The sequence below is a fragment of the Malaya genurostris genome, unplaced genomic scaffold (assembly GCF_030247185.1).
Source record: "Malaya genurostris strain Urasoe2022 unplaced genomic scaffold, Malgen_1.1 HiC_scaffold_17, whole genome shotgun sequence".
In the NCBI taxonomy this organism is placed as follows: domain Eukaryota; kingdom Metazoa; phylum Arthropoda; class Insecta; order Diptera; family Culicidae; genus Malaya; species Malaya genurostris.
In genome coordinates, this window is record NW_026682647.1 from 51,669 (window position 1) to 66,244 (window position 14,576).

At 37.5% G+C, this 14,576-nt stretch overlaps 1 protein-coding gene across 1 annotated transcript; it reads left to right on the forward strand.

Annotated features, from left to right (window-relative positions):
• The first annotated feature begins 6,108 nt into the window (after positions 1 to 6,108).
• Positions 6,109 to 7,474, forward strand: LOC131439938 (beta-1,3-glucan-binding protein-like). The gene is made up of 4 exons (XM_058611050.1): positions 6,109 to 6,231; positions 6,290 to 6,384; positions 6,452 to 6,606; positions 6,669 to 7,474. The coding sequence occupies exons 1-4, from the start codon at positions 6,114 to 6,116 to the stop codon at positions 7,414 to 7,416; spliced, it is 1,116 nt and encodes a 371-aa protein (XP_058467033.1). The 5' UTR covers positions 6,109 to 6,113; the 3' UTR covers positions 7,417 to 7,474.
• The last annotated feature ends 7,102 nt before the right edge of the window (positions 7,475 to 14,576 follow it).

The window sequence follows — 14,576 nt, forward strand, 5'->3', positions numbered from 1 at the left end:
TTGTTATTCACGATAAGTAATGATCTTCACGATAAGTAACGTTTGAGGCTTTTAAATCTTTGGTATAGTGAACCACACTCGGAGCACACGAAAGGTTGGTCTGATTTCCAGCTGGTATTCAAATTATGGCTCTTTCAATTCTTTCGCGTGTCCATGAATTATCATGCCACAACCTTTTTAATATGGCTCGAAAACCCTAAAAACGTACTCCTTATTCTAGATTTCGAAATTATTTCTTAATCTTTACCTCGCAATTTCCTCGCCGTTGTAGCGTCAATTTCATCAAATATTTTCTGCATTGTATTATTGCAGCTATAGAAATTTCCACAAAATTGCCAACGAAGTTAACCACAGATTCGTAATTCGAGCAATAGAAAATAGGAATGATATCACAAAATTTTTCGTTCGATTTTTCGACGGTTCGCTGAAATAGTAATCCTAAAATTCGATACGTAAAACTCGAATTTAGAGCAAAAAGTACTAATAATAATCACGGGTAACTACTCAAATTTTGATGTTTCCATGTATCATTAGAAAATGAGTAACTAGTACTCAAAATCTGAGTAACTTTTTCTAAGCGTGCACCTTAAGCAAACCTTCAAGTTCTCGTATCGAAGGTCGAATTTTGCCTTGCCTGAAGTCAACAACAATTGTATTTTTCGTGTCGGCGGTAGCTTTTGTTCGTTTAGTTCACTCATTTCGAGGTCGTTCTATTGTTCACTACACAATACTGTACTTGGTTTCTTCCATTCCGAACGTAAGTGGTTCTGTTTTATCGACTGACTTGGATGAGATGTGAAAGCGAACTGATGCGGAGAAATGTTGTCATTTATTGTTCAACATAAAATTATTCGAACTGTTCTTCTCAACGATTAAAATGACAATTGGTCGACGGTGTTTCATTGCCATTTCTAACATACGTTCAATCTGCTCCATGACGACTAACACACATTTTATTAAAATTTCAAACATAACATAAATGCAACTGGCGTTTTCTTCCAGTGCAGTAAACTGTTTTCGCTGAAACGGAAAATAAAATTCTGAATAAAATTTTCATCACGACCTAAGTGCAAATGACAGACTAATGGCGTTTTTCATTGAAAAACACTAGTGGCGTGGATTGCTCTGGTTTTGAACTTTCGCACAGAAATGGCAATCAAACACTGTCGAAAAATTGCAAGTGCAAAACCAGGACAATCCAAGTCACCAGTGTTTTTCAATGAAAAACACCATAACTCTAAACAAACGGTATGGCAGCAGTTACGATGGAGACTGGGTTAGATTTGGCTTCGAGCGAAAACGACATTTTAAAACGGACTGCTCAGAATGCTATTCATGAACTTCGTAAACTTTTAAGTACGATTCAGACTGTCCGTCACCGTCATCGTCAAAGGCTATAGCAGGATAAGCATGTAAAATCTGCCTCCAAAGGGAATTCATATTGTTATACCACATTCGAAAGGTCATAGACTGTATACAATTTTCTCAAAGTTTCAACCCTTTAACTGCCATATTGACGGAGCTAGGGTGGTTCTATTGATTTTTATTTTATTTGATTTTTGATGAAACTGCTCCTCCGAAAAATTTGAAAAAAAAAATCAGGTATGTTTAAGGTATTATGGGGATGCTTTGAAGATGTATTTCTTTCATTAAAAAATACTGGAAAATTTTGAAACATATTTTTTCCCTCTTCCAATTTTTGCACCACCCTGAATTTTTTAGTGATAAATAAAAAATTTTTGGACATGTTAAAGTGATATGTTTCCATATTTTTTAAAAATGTGGACGACCAAAAAAATTGATTTTTTTCTAAAAAATTAATAACAGTCGACCATGCGTCCCCATCAAATTCTGAGAGAAGTAAACGCATGGTGCTTTTTTCTAGTAGTTTATGCAACTCAAGCGCAGGGCTTAGAAATCAAAGTAACGAAAAGGAGGAAATGAGTTTCAACCTTTGCATAATACATATACGATCATACTTCGGGTACAACCTAGAAAGCTACAAAGCAAGAACTCACTGTTATGTGATTCATATATGAATGGTGGTAATATATGAACGTCGCGAGTATCACACATATGCAGTTCGGTTACGGCAGTCAAGAACTAGAGCGGGTGTCAGTTTTTTTATGTGTTGCTGATGGATGTAATGAAAGAATAGTGAAAGAAAGAATGAAGATTTCATTACAGCGTCAAAAGTTATCATAAAGATATGTTATCGAGGGATGTCTATAGTTTTCTGGAAAAATGTGTGATAAAGATAAAGTTGGAATTTTGTGTTTGAAAACGTCAATCGAATATCTCCATGATGGTTTTCATGGTTTGTAGACTGATAGCGCTATATATTTTTATATTTATTCTAAAATTTGAAACAACAACAGATACGAGGTCTGTTCAAAAAGTTCCCGGAATTTTTTAATTGCGCGCGTCTGGAGAGTCCGGCGGTCAAAATTTTTTTTTTATTGTGTTGGTACATATGTCCCTAATGTATGGTGAAATTTTCAGCTGTATTCATTGTTTACATTCTGTCTTGTAGCGGCTGGTGTAGACGTGTTTTTTTGAGCTCGGCGATTTTTGTTAGTTTACAATTGTGCTTTTGTTTCGACATCATAACCGTACCCATGTTTCATCACCAGTTATGACCCTTTCAAGTAAATTTGGATCGTCGTTGACGTCGTTTAACAGCTCCTGAGCGATGGTAATGCGTTTGTTTTTTTTGATCAAAATTCAGCAGTTTTGGAATGAATTTTGCTGCCACTCGTTTCATGCCCAAAACATTTGAAAAAATATGATGGCATGAGCCAACTGATATGCCAACTTCATCAGCAACTTCTCTAATAGTGATTCGGCGATCATCCATAATCATTTTTTCCACTTTTCCCACATTTTCATCGATTATTGACGTGCTGGGTCGACCGGAGCGTTCGTCGTCTTCAACGTCTTCGCGGCCATCTTGGAAACGCTTGTACCACTCGTAAATACTTGTTTTTTTCATAGCAGACTTACCTTAGGCTCTCTGTAACATTTCGCACACTTGGTTACACTTTATTTAATTTTTCACGCAATATTTAATACAAATTCTTTGACTCTTCAATTCTTCCATTGTTTAAACTAACAAAAATCGCCGAACTCAAAAAAACACGTCTACACCAGCCGCTACAAGACAGAATGTAAACAATGAATACAGCTGAAAATTTCACCATACATTAGGGACATATGTACCAACACAATAAAAAAAAAATTTGACCATCGGACTCTCCAGACGCGCGCAATTAAAAAATTCCGGGAACTTTTTGAACAGACCTCGTATAAAAAAATAGTGATGCGTTATTTTTCGTTTTTGAGTTATAACCTTTGCATAATTTCAAATCAAGCATTTATCGACCATGTCTATTAAAAACTTGATTCGCTGAATCGATCTCTTTAATTTTTGGGCATATTGTGTTGAAAGCTCCATATTTTCCAGAAAATATCTGAGAATACATAATTAACTCAGTAAGTGATTTTCACTCTCAGAGGAACGCTTCCAGGTTTTTACAGGTTTAATAATTTTGTTCAAATTGCGAACGGGAAGTTCTAATAAGATAATATTATCAATCCGAGAACGAGAGCAACAAGTATCGGAATATCGTAGCTCTGGAATAGAAGCTTTTGAAAAGGATATTCTGCCAAGTAATTTTGGATTTAAAGCTTTATCACGAGATGACCCAATTGAGACACACAGATCACAAAAAAGCTATTCGGGCCGGTAATAAGTCTCATTTTTAAAAGCTTACAAGTACTATATCGAGTACACTACAAGTTCGACTGGATATTTGGGAATCCAGCGCCGTTGCTGTGAATGCGTTATTGGCAATAGAACTGTTGGTTGCTGTTTACACGAGGCCGCCATTATTCACTACCTTTCCTTATGCTCGGTTTTTATCCAGAATTGTAAGACCGGCGAAAATATTGTCAGAAATGCTTAAATCAGAACAGCTAGAATAAACGAAAAGAATCAGAGAGAAAATGTGTGCATTGAAACAGCAATGTATTTTTATAACATTTTTATCCCATTTCCTATTTAAATGAAAAATACAGTCAATAATTTACAGAAATTTTTTCGTGACCTTTCTTACATGAAACTTCTTTATCATTTCGTAAAGACAATTGAAGTTTCAATTTAATAATTGACCCTTTTGAGGGTTAGTTCTGACTCCTACTGCGTCCATTAGTTCATCCAAAAGCAAAATTTTATTAAAAATGATTAGCTGATAAAAAAAACTCCAAGTGGGTTATGAAATCAACCACAAAATGTATAAAAATTTCAGCTTATTTTAAAATTTATAGCAGTTCATCGTTTGGTTTAAATAATATGATATTTAAAAAATAAGAGGAATATGCTTTATTAAACTCAAATTGATGTGACTATATTAGTATTATATTAGGATAAGAATTCTATGTAAAAGTGATGCTACGGCGAAGAACAACTTATGTAAATTGCCTTGAGAAATAAACGTATTTATGGAAAAACAATTCTAAGAAATCGATTCCAACCTTCATCAGTGGCCACTTTTGTTTGACACCAATATAAAAAAGAAAAAATTAAATTCACTGCTGTTTCAACTTGCTATGTATTTAGTGAAATGTACAGAGCTGGCAAAAAGAAAACCGCGTTGTACGAGACCCAACAGTGCAAAACGATTTATATACAGTCACTCGCTCTAGTTCTTGACTGCCGTAACCGAACTGCATATGTGTGATACTCGCAACGTTCATATATTACTACCATTCATATATAAACCACATACCAGTAAGTTCTTGCTTTGTAGCTTTCTAGGTTGTACCCGAAGTATGATCGTGTATGTATCATACAAAGGTTGATACTCATTTCCTACTTTTCGTTACGTTGATTTCTAAGCCCTGCGCTTGAGTTGCATCATAAACTACTAGAACAAAGCACCATGCGTTTCCCTTTTAAGAGAACTTTATGGGAACGCATAGTCGACTACTACTAGAAACTGCTAAGATAAAGCACCATGCGTTTCCTTCTCTCAGAATTTGATGGGAACGCATGGTCGACTGTTATTTATTTTTTAGAAAAAATTAAATATTTTGGTCGTCCACATTTTTAAAAAATATGAAAACATACCATTTTAACACGTCCAACAATTCTTTATTTATCACTAAAAAATCCAGGGTGGTGCAAAAATTGGAAGAGAGAAAAAATATGTTTCAAAATTTTCTAGTATTTTTTAATGAAAGAAATACATATTCAAAAATTGTAAAAAAAATTGTAAAGTATCCCCATAATACCTTAAACATACCTGATTTTTTTCAAATTTTTCGGAGGAGCAGTTTCTTCAAAAATCAAATAAAATAAAAATCAATAGAACCACCCTAGCTCCGTCAATATGGCAGTTAAAGGGTTGAAACTTTGAGAAAATTGTTTTCAGTCTATGACCTTTCGAATGTGGTTTAACAATATGAATTCCCTTTGGGGGCAGATTTCACATGCTTATCCTGCTATAGCCTTTAGTTGAACGCATTCTCATGGAGACATTCACACATGGTTCACTGGTATCAAATGTAAAAATTTCCGTTCTGCATTAAATATTGATTGATATTTTTATCACTCGAACTCGATCGAAACACAGAATGTAAAATGATTTTTCGATTTGAACGAAACACAAAATGAAGGTTATCATAGCGGTTTTTCGATGGACTGTCACTGAGTCGTGTAATGGTTTCGGACCTTAAACTCGTTCTTTTGAAACCTGGAAATAGGTTTCTCGGGTCGTAGTTTTGACAATAAATGGTCTCCTCTACATTTTGTGATCATTTAGGAGTTCGTGTTACAAGTTCAGTCAAAGCATGGTAATTTAGAATGAAAATATATCACAATTTTTTAACTAACCATCGTTGGAAATTTTATTGTTGCCGAAGATCGTGAAAGCACTGTATCATTTCTACAGCCCAGCGAAATCTTCGAGGGGGGATCTTTGCAATATCGTGATTAATAATACAATATTCACACGGGTCTCGTATTTCGCAAGCTTCGATACCGGGTGTGATAAGATAATTTTGAGGTATAAAACATCGACGCTGGTAAGACTGACGGTAAAAATCATTCAATAATGCTACGTTACGTTGCTGCTGTAACAGCAGGGCTGCTCCTGCTGAATGCTGTTTCTGTCTGCTGGGGACAATGCGATCCATCTCCAACGTCGGCATCCGGATGGAAGGCTCCCGAAGGTGAGTGATTGTTTGTGAAGCAATTGTAACAATGGTTAATGTTACCGTCCCGCTCTAGGACCGTACTGCTCGGGCCAGTTGATTTTCGAGGACAATTTTGATTCTCTTGATCGATCAGTTTGGGAACACGAAAATACCGTTGGCGGAGGTGGAGTAGGTATTAACAAGAAAAGAATTGGCAGCAAGAAACTAATTAGATGCGAACATTTCCTTTTCCCAGAACAGTGAATTTCAGTGGTACTCAGGAAGCGATCTTAATTCGTACATAAAGGATGGAAATCTCGTTCTTAGGCCTACGCTTACTGCCGACGAATTTGGTGAAGAATTTCTTACGTCCGGTTCAATTAATCTGTGGGAACAAGACGATTTCAACAGGTAATGCACACTACTAGGAGTTTCAAGTGAACATGAAAAGATAATTTTTCTATCAATTCAAGGTGCACTGACGATCCTGATTGGGCAGCACAGATTCATGGATGCGTACGGCAAGGTAGCCCGGAATACATTCTGAATCCTGTACGAAGCGCGCGGCTCCGAACGCATAACTCGTTCGGATTCAAATACGGAAAACTGGAGATCCGTGCGAAACTTCCTGCTGGTGATTGGCTTTGGCCTGCATTGTGGTTGATGCCGAAATATTCGGTTTACGGCGGCTGGCCAGCGTCTGGCGAAATCGACCTGATGGAAGCTCGCGGTAATCGTGATCTCGTGCTGAACAATGAACACATCGGAATCAAACAGACTGGGTCGTGCTTGCACTTTGGACCAAGCTGGGATTATCGTGCTGCTTTGTGCAACACCGAGAACCGCGATGGGTTGCATACCTTCTTCTACAACTATCAGTTAATTTGGACGGAAAACGTGATCCAGTTCGCGATCAACGATCAAGTCTATCACACCATCACTCCGTACGAAGGGTTCTGGAGATTGGGTGGATTCAACGAAAATCCTTGGCCTGAGGGTCAACTGATGGCTCCGTTCGACCAGGAGTTCCACCTGCTGTTGAATGTAGCGGTTGGTGGAAACTTTTTCCCAGATGGCGCCTCGAACCCACATCCGAAACCATGGTACTACGGAGAGTCAACAGCAATGACAAGTTTCTGGAATGCTCGTGGCGACTGGTACAGCACCTGGGGTGAAGAGGCGGCTATGGAAATCGACTATGTCCGTGTTTGGGCTTTGTAAATGATCAATTGAATAAATGACGACTGAAACAAACTGATTTTGGTGGTAACACATTGAACGTTCAATACGTCTTTTCAAAAAAATCTATTACGACAAGTTCAGAATTACTAGAGAATTCCATTTCATCGATGAAAAAATCGTATAGGAACATTATGATCAAAATTGATAACTTATCGTGTAGACTGAAATTATCACAATAGTGGAAGTATCAATCGTGTTTTCAATGTCACCCATTTTTGTTATTGATTATGCCACAGATAAATGATATGATGTCGAACGGAAAGAAGATGCCACCTCTTTCTTTCTGGACGTATGCGATGAAAACGGAACACACGGCCTTTCCCAGTGATGTTTTACTATTCATTCCGGTTTGACGGGTTTTGCTTCTTGTAAACAAGTAATCTAGCACTAGTTTTCTATATAGGGTGCAAATTAAAACTTCATATGGAAATGTGGATGACGTGAACACGAATAACACTAATACGCATCTTTACAATTCTGAATATCTAAAATCGTTCTCATAAGTTGATATATTGATTACCAAACATTTTAGCAAAGTATAATTTTGAGTTATTTGAGGTTAGATCTGTCGCATCCTTTACGATTTGTCTTAAACGCGTAAGACATCTTTCTCCGGCAACTGTTCTCGAATCACTCATTGATTTTAATATTTCATATGTATATATATATTTGTTATTTGCGTTTGAAACAAAAATAGTTTTATACACTAACAACTCATGCAGCTAAACATCGTCGACAAAAGCTTCACGGTATCTGAAATGGTCTACTTTCGAATTCATTAGTAATTCATTTCGACGTGAACTTTCTGGCTGTTTAAAGGTACAGGTGAAAATTTGAACGACTTGAGAATGAAAAAGTAGAAAACGTTCTTCGAGAATTCGGTGCTTAAAATACTCGAGAATTATTTGGCAACTTGGAAGTGCAGTGCAAGTTTAGAGTGAACTTTCTATTCCAGAAACTGCTTAGAAGTTCGTTTAGTCGCGTCGCGTAAACTTTCAAGGTTGGATAAATATCCAAAAAGGGTAATTAGAACGTTGTTTCTGAACCTCGTAACCTAACTTAGCTAAATCGTTCTCTTCGATCCGAACTTTCAGTGACTTGAAAATTTGAACTAAAATCGGGGTTATTTCAACTAAATTGTAGCCTTTCACATGGACTCAAACCCATGTCACCAGGTTCATGTTCTCCCGCTCGAGTTCAAACATGAATCCACACGAATTATGTCCTCTCGCACGAATCCAAACAAAAATCATAAATTCACACGAATTGTCATCGTTTCTATATATCGCTTACTTCGATTCGATTTTTCGCTCATATAGTCAAGATGTTAAGTTATTTTCCATCGTACGCATAAAGACACAGAAAGTATGGACGCACTTTGATGCCTTCGAGTTTGATTGGTCGAAGTTGTGGGCAATTTGGTGGATTCATGTCTTTTGGGGCGAAAGTGACATTTTTGGTAGTATACCATTCTACCGTTGATTTCGAGTAGTGGCAAAAAGCAAGATCTGGCCAGAAGTCAACAGGATCCTTGTGGCTTTGAATCGTGGATAGAAGTCGTTTTTGTAAACATTCCTTGATGTATATTTCGCTGTTCATGGAAGCAGTGGTGATGAAGGGTTTCACAATCTTACCGCAGCTACAAATTGCTTTCCAGACCATAGCTTTCTTACCAAATTTTTCGACTTCAATCGATATCTCGGAGTGGTTTAACACTTTCTCTTCTCGCACCGTATAATATTGTGGCCCGGCAAGGATTTGTAATCGAGTTTCACGTAGGTTTCGTCGTTCATGATTATGCAGTTCAAATTTCCAGCAAGAATCGTATTGTACAGCTTTCGAACCCTCGGCCTGATCGATGCTTCTTGTTTCGGACTACGTTTTGGTTGTTTCTGCTTCTTATAGGTTCGAAGATTCAAACGTTCTTTAGCACGAAGAGCATTTGATTTCGAAGTGCCCACTTTTTTGGCCACATCCCCAACTGTAACCTCCTTCTTTTACTCGAACGCCTTCAGTATACGTTAATCCAGTTGAGGGTTAGCAAGACCTTTTTTTCGACCCATTTTCGGTTTATCCTCAATGGTGTTATTCTCACCGAACTTCCTGATTGCATTTCGCACGGCCTTTTCACTTACTCTTTCCATTTTTGCTATCTTTCTCAATGACAGTCCGCGTTCTGTGCACCATTTGTACACAATTTTTCGACGTTGTTCTGCTGAAAGTCCACGCATTTCGCAACAAACTAATGAAAACGAATAAACAACTGCACAAGTGGTTAGAGAAGAGTGTAAACAACAGGACGCAGCCATAAAAATTGACAGATTCTGAACTATTGCGAAATGGCAGCGGTTTTTGTTTGCGTCCATACTTTCTGGGACAGTCTTTAATGTCAGAGACATAACTGGATGTCGTGAATATGAATAAAACTGACACGATTTCTTTACACTTTCGAATTCGATTGTGTGAATTGCGAAACTTTCCCCCTTTTCACTACTAAAATTCTGAACGATTTTTGACGTCGATTATCTCATTTCGGATTTGCATATTTCATTGAAAGAAGCTATCAAGATACTGTACAGGATTCATTCCTGCCTTTTAGAAGGACCAAATTGTGGAATTCTCTACACGGGCAAAATTCCGATTCTTGAAATGAGCAAAACGAGTCATGATTTGGGGAAAATAATATATTTTCATGTTATGATAATACATCTTGATTAAAATTTCTCGGATCATGATCCATTCGGACTGATTTCTATGAAATTCAAAAGTAACGAACTTGACGTTGTTGGGTATAACTTCAGGCGTGTTTCTGTTACGATGGTAATTTTTGCAACATAAATTCAGGCGTTTTGTGTGATTTTCGCCACGATGTTCATTTTTGCAATCTAAATTCAGTGAAAAGCACGACGAACTTCTTTTAAAATGAAAATATTCTGTTTTTGAAAAACGACGACGCAAGAGATAACGTGTTTACTTGCGTTCTTTACTTCAGTTTTAATTTTGTGTTTCAGAATTTAAACACTTAAAGGAACTGCATGAAAAAACACGAGTGAATCAAACCTCTTAACAAGAAACTCTATGTCGAATTCTTGGAAATAAAATCGTCTTATTCATAATATTTAGGCGCATCAATACAGCTTGTGTTGTCATATCTATAAAACCAATTAATCAAAGCGGTTGAACAAAATATTTTTCTGATTTTCATTAGACGGTGTTCCAAATTCGCAATCGAATTAAACGCTAGCTCTCGGAATATTATTCTAGCAACAACGATCACATCAAATATGTAAGAATACATTCGAACAAAATGTAACATTGATGTTTGTCAAATGAAAAGCGTAGCCGTGCTTAGTCTCTTATGATGTCAATTTTCGGTTCATTATCTTTATTTTTATGTTATGTTTAATTCTCTATCAGCCGGTGGGTAAAACAACACGATTATTTAATAACATGCTTCAGGATCAAGTAAACATTTCCAGTAGGTCTTGCTTTTCAATGTCTGCTTTTTGCTTTACCATTAATCTATTAATCTATCACATCATTCGAGGCAGAGGGTTCAAAGTGATATCCGGGTAGAAAATTAAAGTTACGAGCTTTGAAAGAAATGCATTCTTCAAATAACGCATTTTCGAACCATGAATAATTTTCATGGGAGAAGAGTTTCTGCTCATGATTTCATGATAAGTCAAAATGATTGGTTTCATGATTTTCTAATCATAACAACAGTAACGGATTTCTTTCCGTGTACGATATTTAGCACAGTTCGAAACATTTATCACGAAACAAATCAAATTATTTTAGATTTTCACTAAACTGATAACTTTTACCTTCGATTTGCAAAGAAGTAATCTTAATAGTTCTTTAGATAACATTTAGACCCATTAGAACGGCTGATTTTATATAATGTTGTCCACTTTTCGTTTCTTGTTTTCTTTCTCTCCAATGCAAACCACCACCAGCTGATGCAATCGTTCTTGCTTGAATTAAAACTAGCTTTGCGAACAAACCGACACATCCGCTCGCAGTGCCAAATGATGCGAAACTGGTTTAATGCGTCTTCTCGCCTTGACGACCGGAAGGCAAATGATAACTACGACCTGAGCGTTTGAGGTTTTCAACCACCCGGAAGGTGCGCTCTCCGATGCCGCTGTTTGAATGCGTCTTCTCGCCCCGATTTCTCCTTCCATCCATCGCACAAGAAGAAATGATCGATTTTCCCCTTTTATATCGTTCAGTTGAAGATTTGTGCCTGACTACCTCAAAATCGTCGTCCTTGCGCGTTGTTTTAAAAATTTCAGAAAACCTAATTTTGGAGTTGTTTTTTTTATCTCACACTGTTCAAAATATTATCCTAATTTCCTGATCATATTTTTGATGAAATAGTGAAAGTATTATGTTGCTGCCATTAATACAAGTCGCGATATTCACGATTAAGTTCAGCCCATTCTTCAATATGGCTAATTTTGAAAAGGCGCCCCATAGTAAAGTACGTCGTATTCACGACAAAATAAAGCGGATTCAAGCATGTAGTATAGCGAGGTTGTTCATCGTTTAGAATACGCATAAGTTCGTCAGCTAACGGATTCACCCAACCATTTTTGTTTTCTCTTCAGTAATAAAAATATTGTAAATGGCTGTTTCTTTCGAGTCCCAAAAGAATTATTCAAGATTTTAGCGCAATCGGTGAAACTATATATTCGCGCCCGAGGTTTAAAGTTTGAACGGAATTTAGTATGGGAAAATGAAATATTCGCAGAAAAAAAATCGGCTGGAGAACGATCTAGAAATTCCAATAATCAGTACATGTGTTATTTTCATTGGAAATTTAACGCAAAATAAGACCGCAAAATAATCCAACATTTGTAGAAAAAGTTATTAAAGGAAACCCGACACAAGATCCAAACAATGGTTCATTAAACCTATTGGAATGAATCTTCGTCGAAACCCTAAACGTTTCTGGTCCTTCGTTAACTCAAAAAGGAGAGAGGCTGGCCTTCCGCACTCTATGTACTTAACCGATGAAACGGCCCGCAACGAAAAGGAAAACGATTTATTTGCCCGTCATTTTAAACAAACATTCAACGAAAGTTCTGCTACACTGATGCAAATAGACGAAGCAGTCTCAGATGTGCCTCGTGATATTTTTATTTAATTTCAATATTCCGCTTGTAACCGAAGAAATGGTTAGAGTCGCATTGAACAAATTGAAGTTGTCGTTCGCTGCTGGACCCGACGGTATTCCCTCATCTGTGCTGAAGCGTTGTGCAGGCGCTCTCAGTTATCCACTAGCAAGACTGTTTAACCTTTCAACTCTTCAATGCGAGTTTCCTTCTCGATGGAAGTTCTCCTATCTGTTTCCTGTTCACAAAAAAGGAGATAAACGCAATGTCTCCAATTATCGAGGAATAACGTCTTTGTGTGCTTGCTCAAAGCTGTTCGAAATTATTGTGAACGATTCCCTTTTTGCCAGCTGTAGAAACTACATAGATAACGAGCAAAACGTTCGGTGTCATCTAATCTCATGTTGTTCACTTCGAAATGTGTGCAGAGTATGGAAGGCGGATGGCAAATCGACGCAGCGTATATGGATCTCAAAGCAGCATTTGACCGAGTGGATCATGGAATTCTTCTATCAAAATTGCAACGACTGGGAATCTCATCGATGAGCGTGAAATGGTTCAGATTCTACCTAACAAACCGTTATGTCAGTGTAAAAATTGGCTCCTCGACTTCAGAAGTTTTCTCAAACCTGTCCGGAGTTCCGCAAGGCAGTAATCTTGGAACGCTGCTGTTTTCGATTTTCATGAACGATTTTCTGGTACTTTTACCACCGGAATGCAGACTCTCCTATGCCGATGACACAAAAATCTTTAAAGTTGTCAAATGTCTCCTGGATTGCATTGAGTTACAGGAAATGATTCAAACGTACGTTGAATGGTGCTCAAAAAACTATTTATGTTTAAGTATCGAGAAATGCTGTATCATCTCCTTCCATTGTAAAACTGCGGGATTTCATTGCGGGAAGATCCATGACACGAGTGGAGAATATAAAGGATCTTGGTGTCATTCTGGATCAAAAAATGACTTTTAGACTTCATTATGACGAAATTTTAGCCAAAGCCAATCGTCAACTCGGTTTCATCATGAAGATTGCCTCAGAGTTTCGGGATCCGTTGTGTTTGAGATCTTTGTATTGCTCACTTGTACGCTCTATACTCGAGTCAAACGCTGTGGTATGGTGCCCTTACCATGCTCTTTGGAATACTAGGATTGAAGCTGTTCAACGAAAATTTGTGCGTTACGCTCTGCGCCTGCTACCGTGGCGTGACCCCATGAATTTACCGCCCTATACCGATCAATGTCGTCTATTGAATCTTGAGCCATTGGAAACACGACGAATCATTGCTCAAGCTACATTTGCTGCTAAACTGCTTTTGGGGGTAAATGACTGCCCACCTTTGCTAATGCGGTTAAATCTCTACGCACCGGAAAGATCACTTCGTCAACGCAACTTTCTGCTCTGGAATCAAGGAATACGGTTTATGGACAGCACGAACCTTTTCGCTCTGTCTGTACGAGATTCAACGAGTTTTTTCAGTATTTCGATTTTAATGTGTCGTCCCGTGTGTTTCATCAACGTCTACTTGACCTTTTTCATATTGTGTATCGTGAAAATTAATTTTAGTGTACTTAGTTCATTAATTTTTATTCATTAAGACAAACTATGTCAGATGAATCATAAGAAACAAATAAACAAATTCCTTAATATATCTAGCACCACTGCTGCTAGTGATCGTTATATGATTATTGTTATCTTTTATTATGCTATAACGGTTTTTTTTATTCAATAATATAATATATTTTTAGGCACACTGCTTAAGCTCTAAGATGCCAAGGGTATTTTCTAATCATAATTAATGACTAACTTAAAACTAGAATAGTATCATTAGATTATGTCGTCTCGGTTTTTCGAAAATCCAGCTTTCAGCTGGCGATCGGCAGTGGTCGGTGAATTGAATATTGCATGAGTCTTCCAGATGGCGTTGGTAAATATCTATGCTGGCCGCATCCATCGGTCCGTGTGGGTCCGCGGGAAACACCACCAGGCTACGAAGGCCCCGCATGCTGGTCATCGACTG

Coding starts and splice junctions, on each gene's coding strand:
- LOC131439938 (XM_058611050.1), top strand. CDS start 6,114: ATGCTACGTTACGTTGCTGCTGTAACAGCAGGGCTGCTCCTGCTGAAT. Junction 6,232..6,289: donor CGGATGGAAGGCTCCCGAAG/GTGAGTGATTGT, acceptor GTCCCGCTCTAG/GACCGTACTGCTCGGGCCAG. Junction 6,385..6,451: donor ATACCGTTGGCGGAGGTGGA/GTAGGTATTAAC, acceptor TCCTTTTCCCAG/AACAGTGAATTTCAGTGGTA.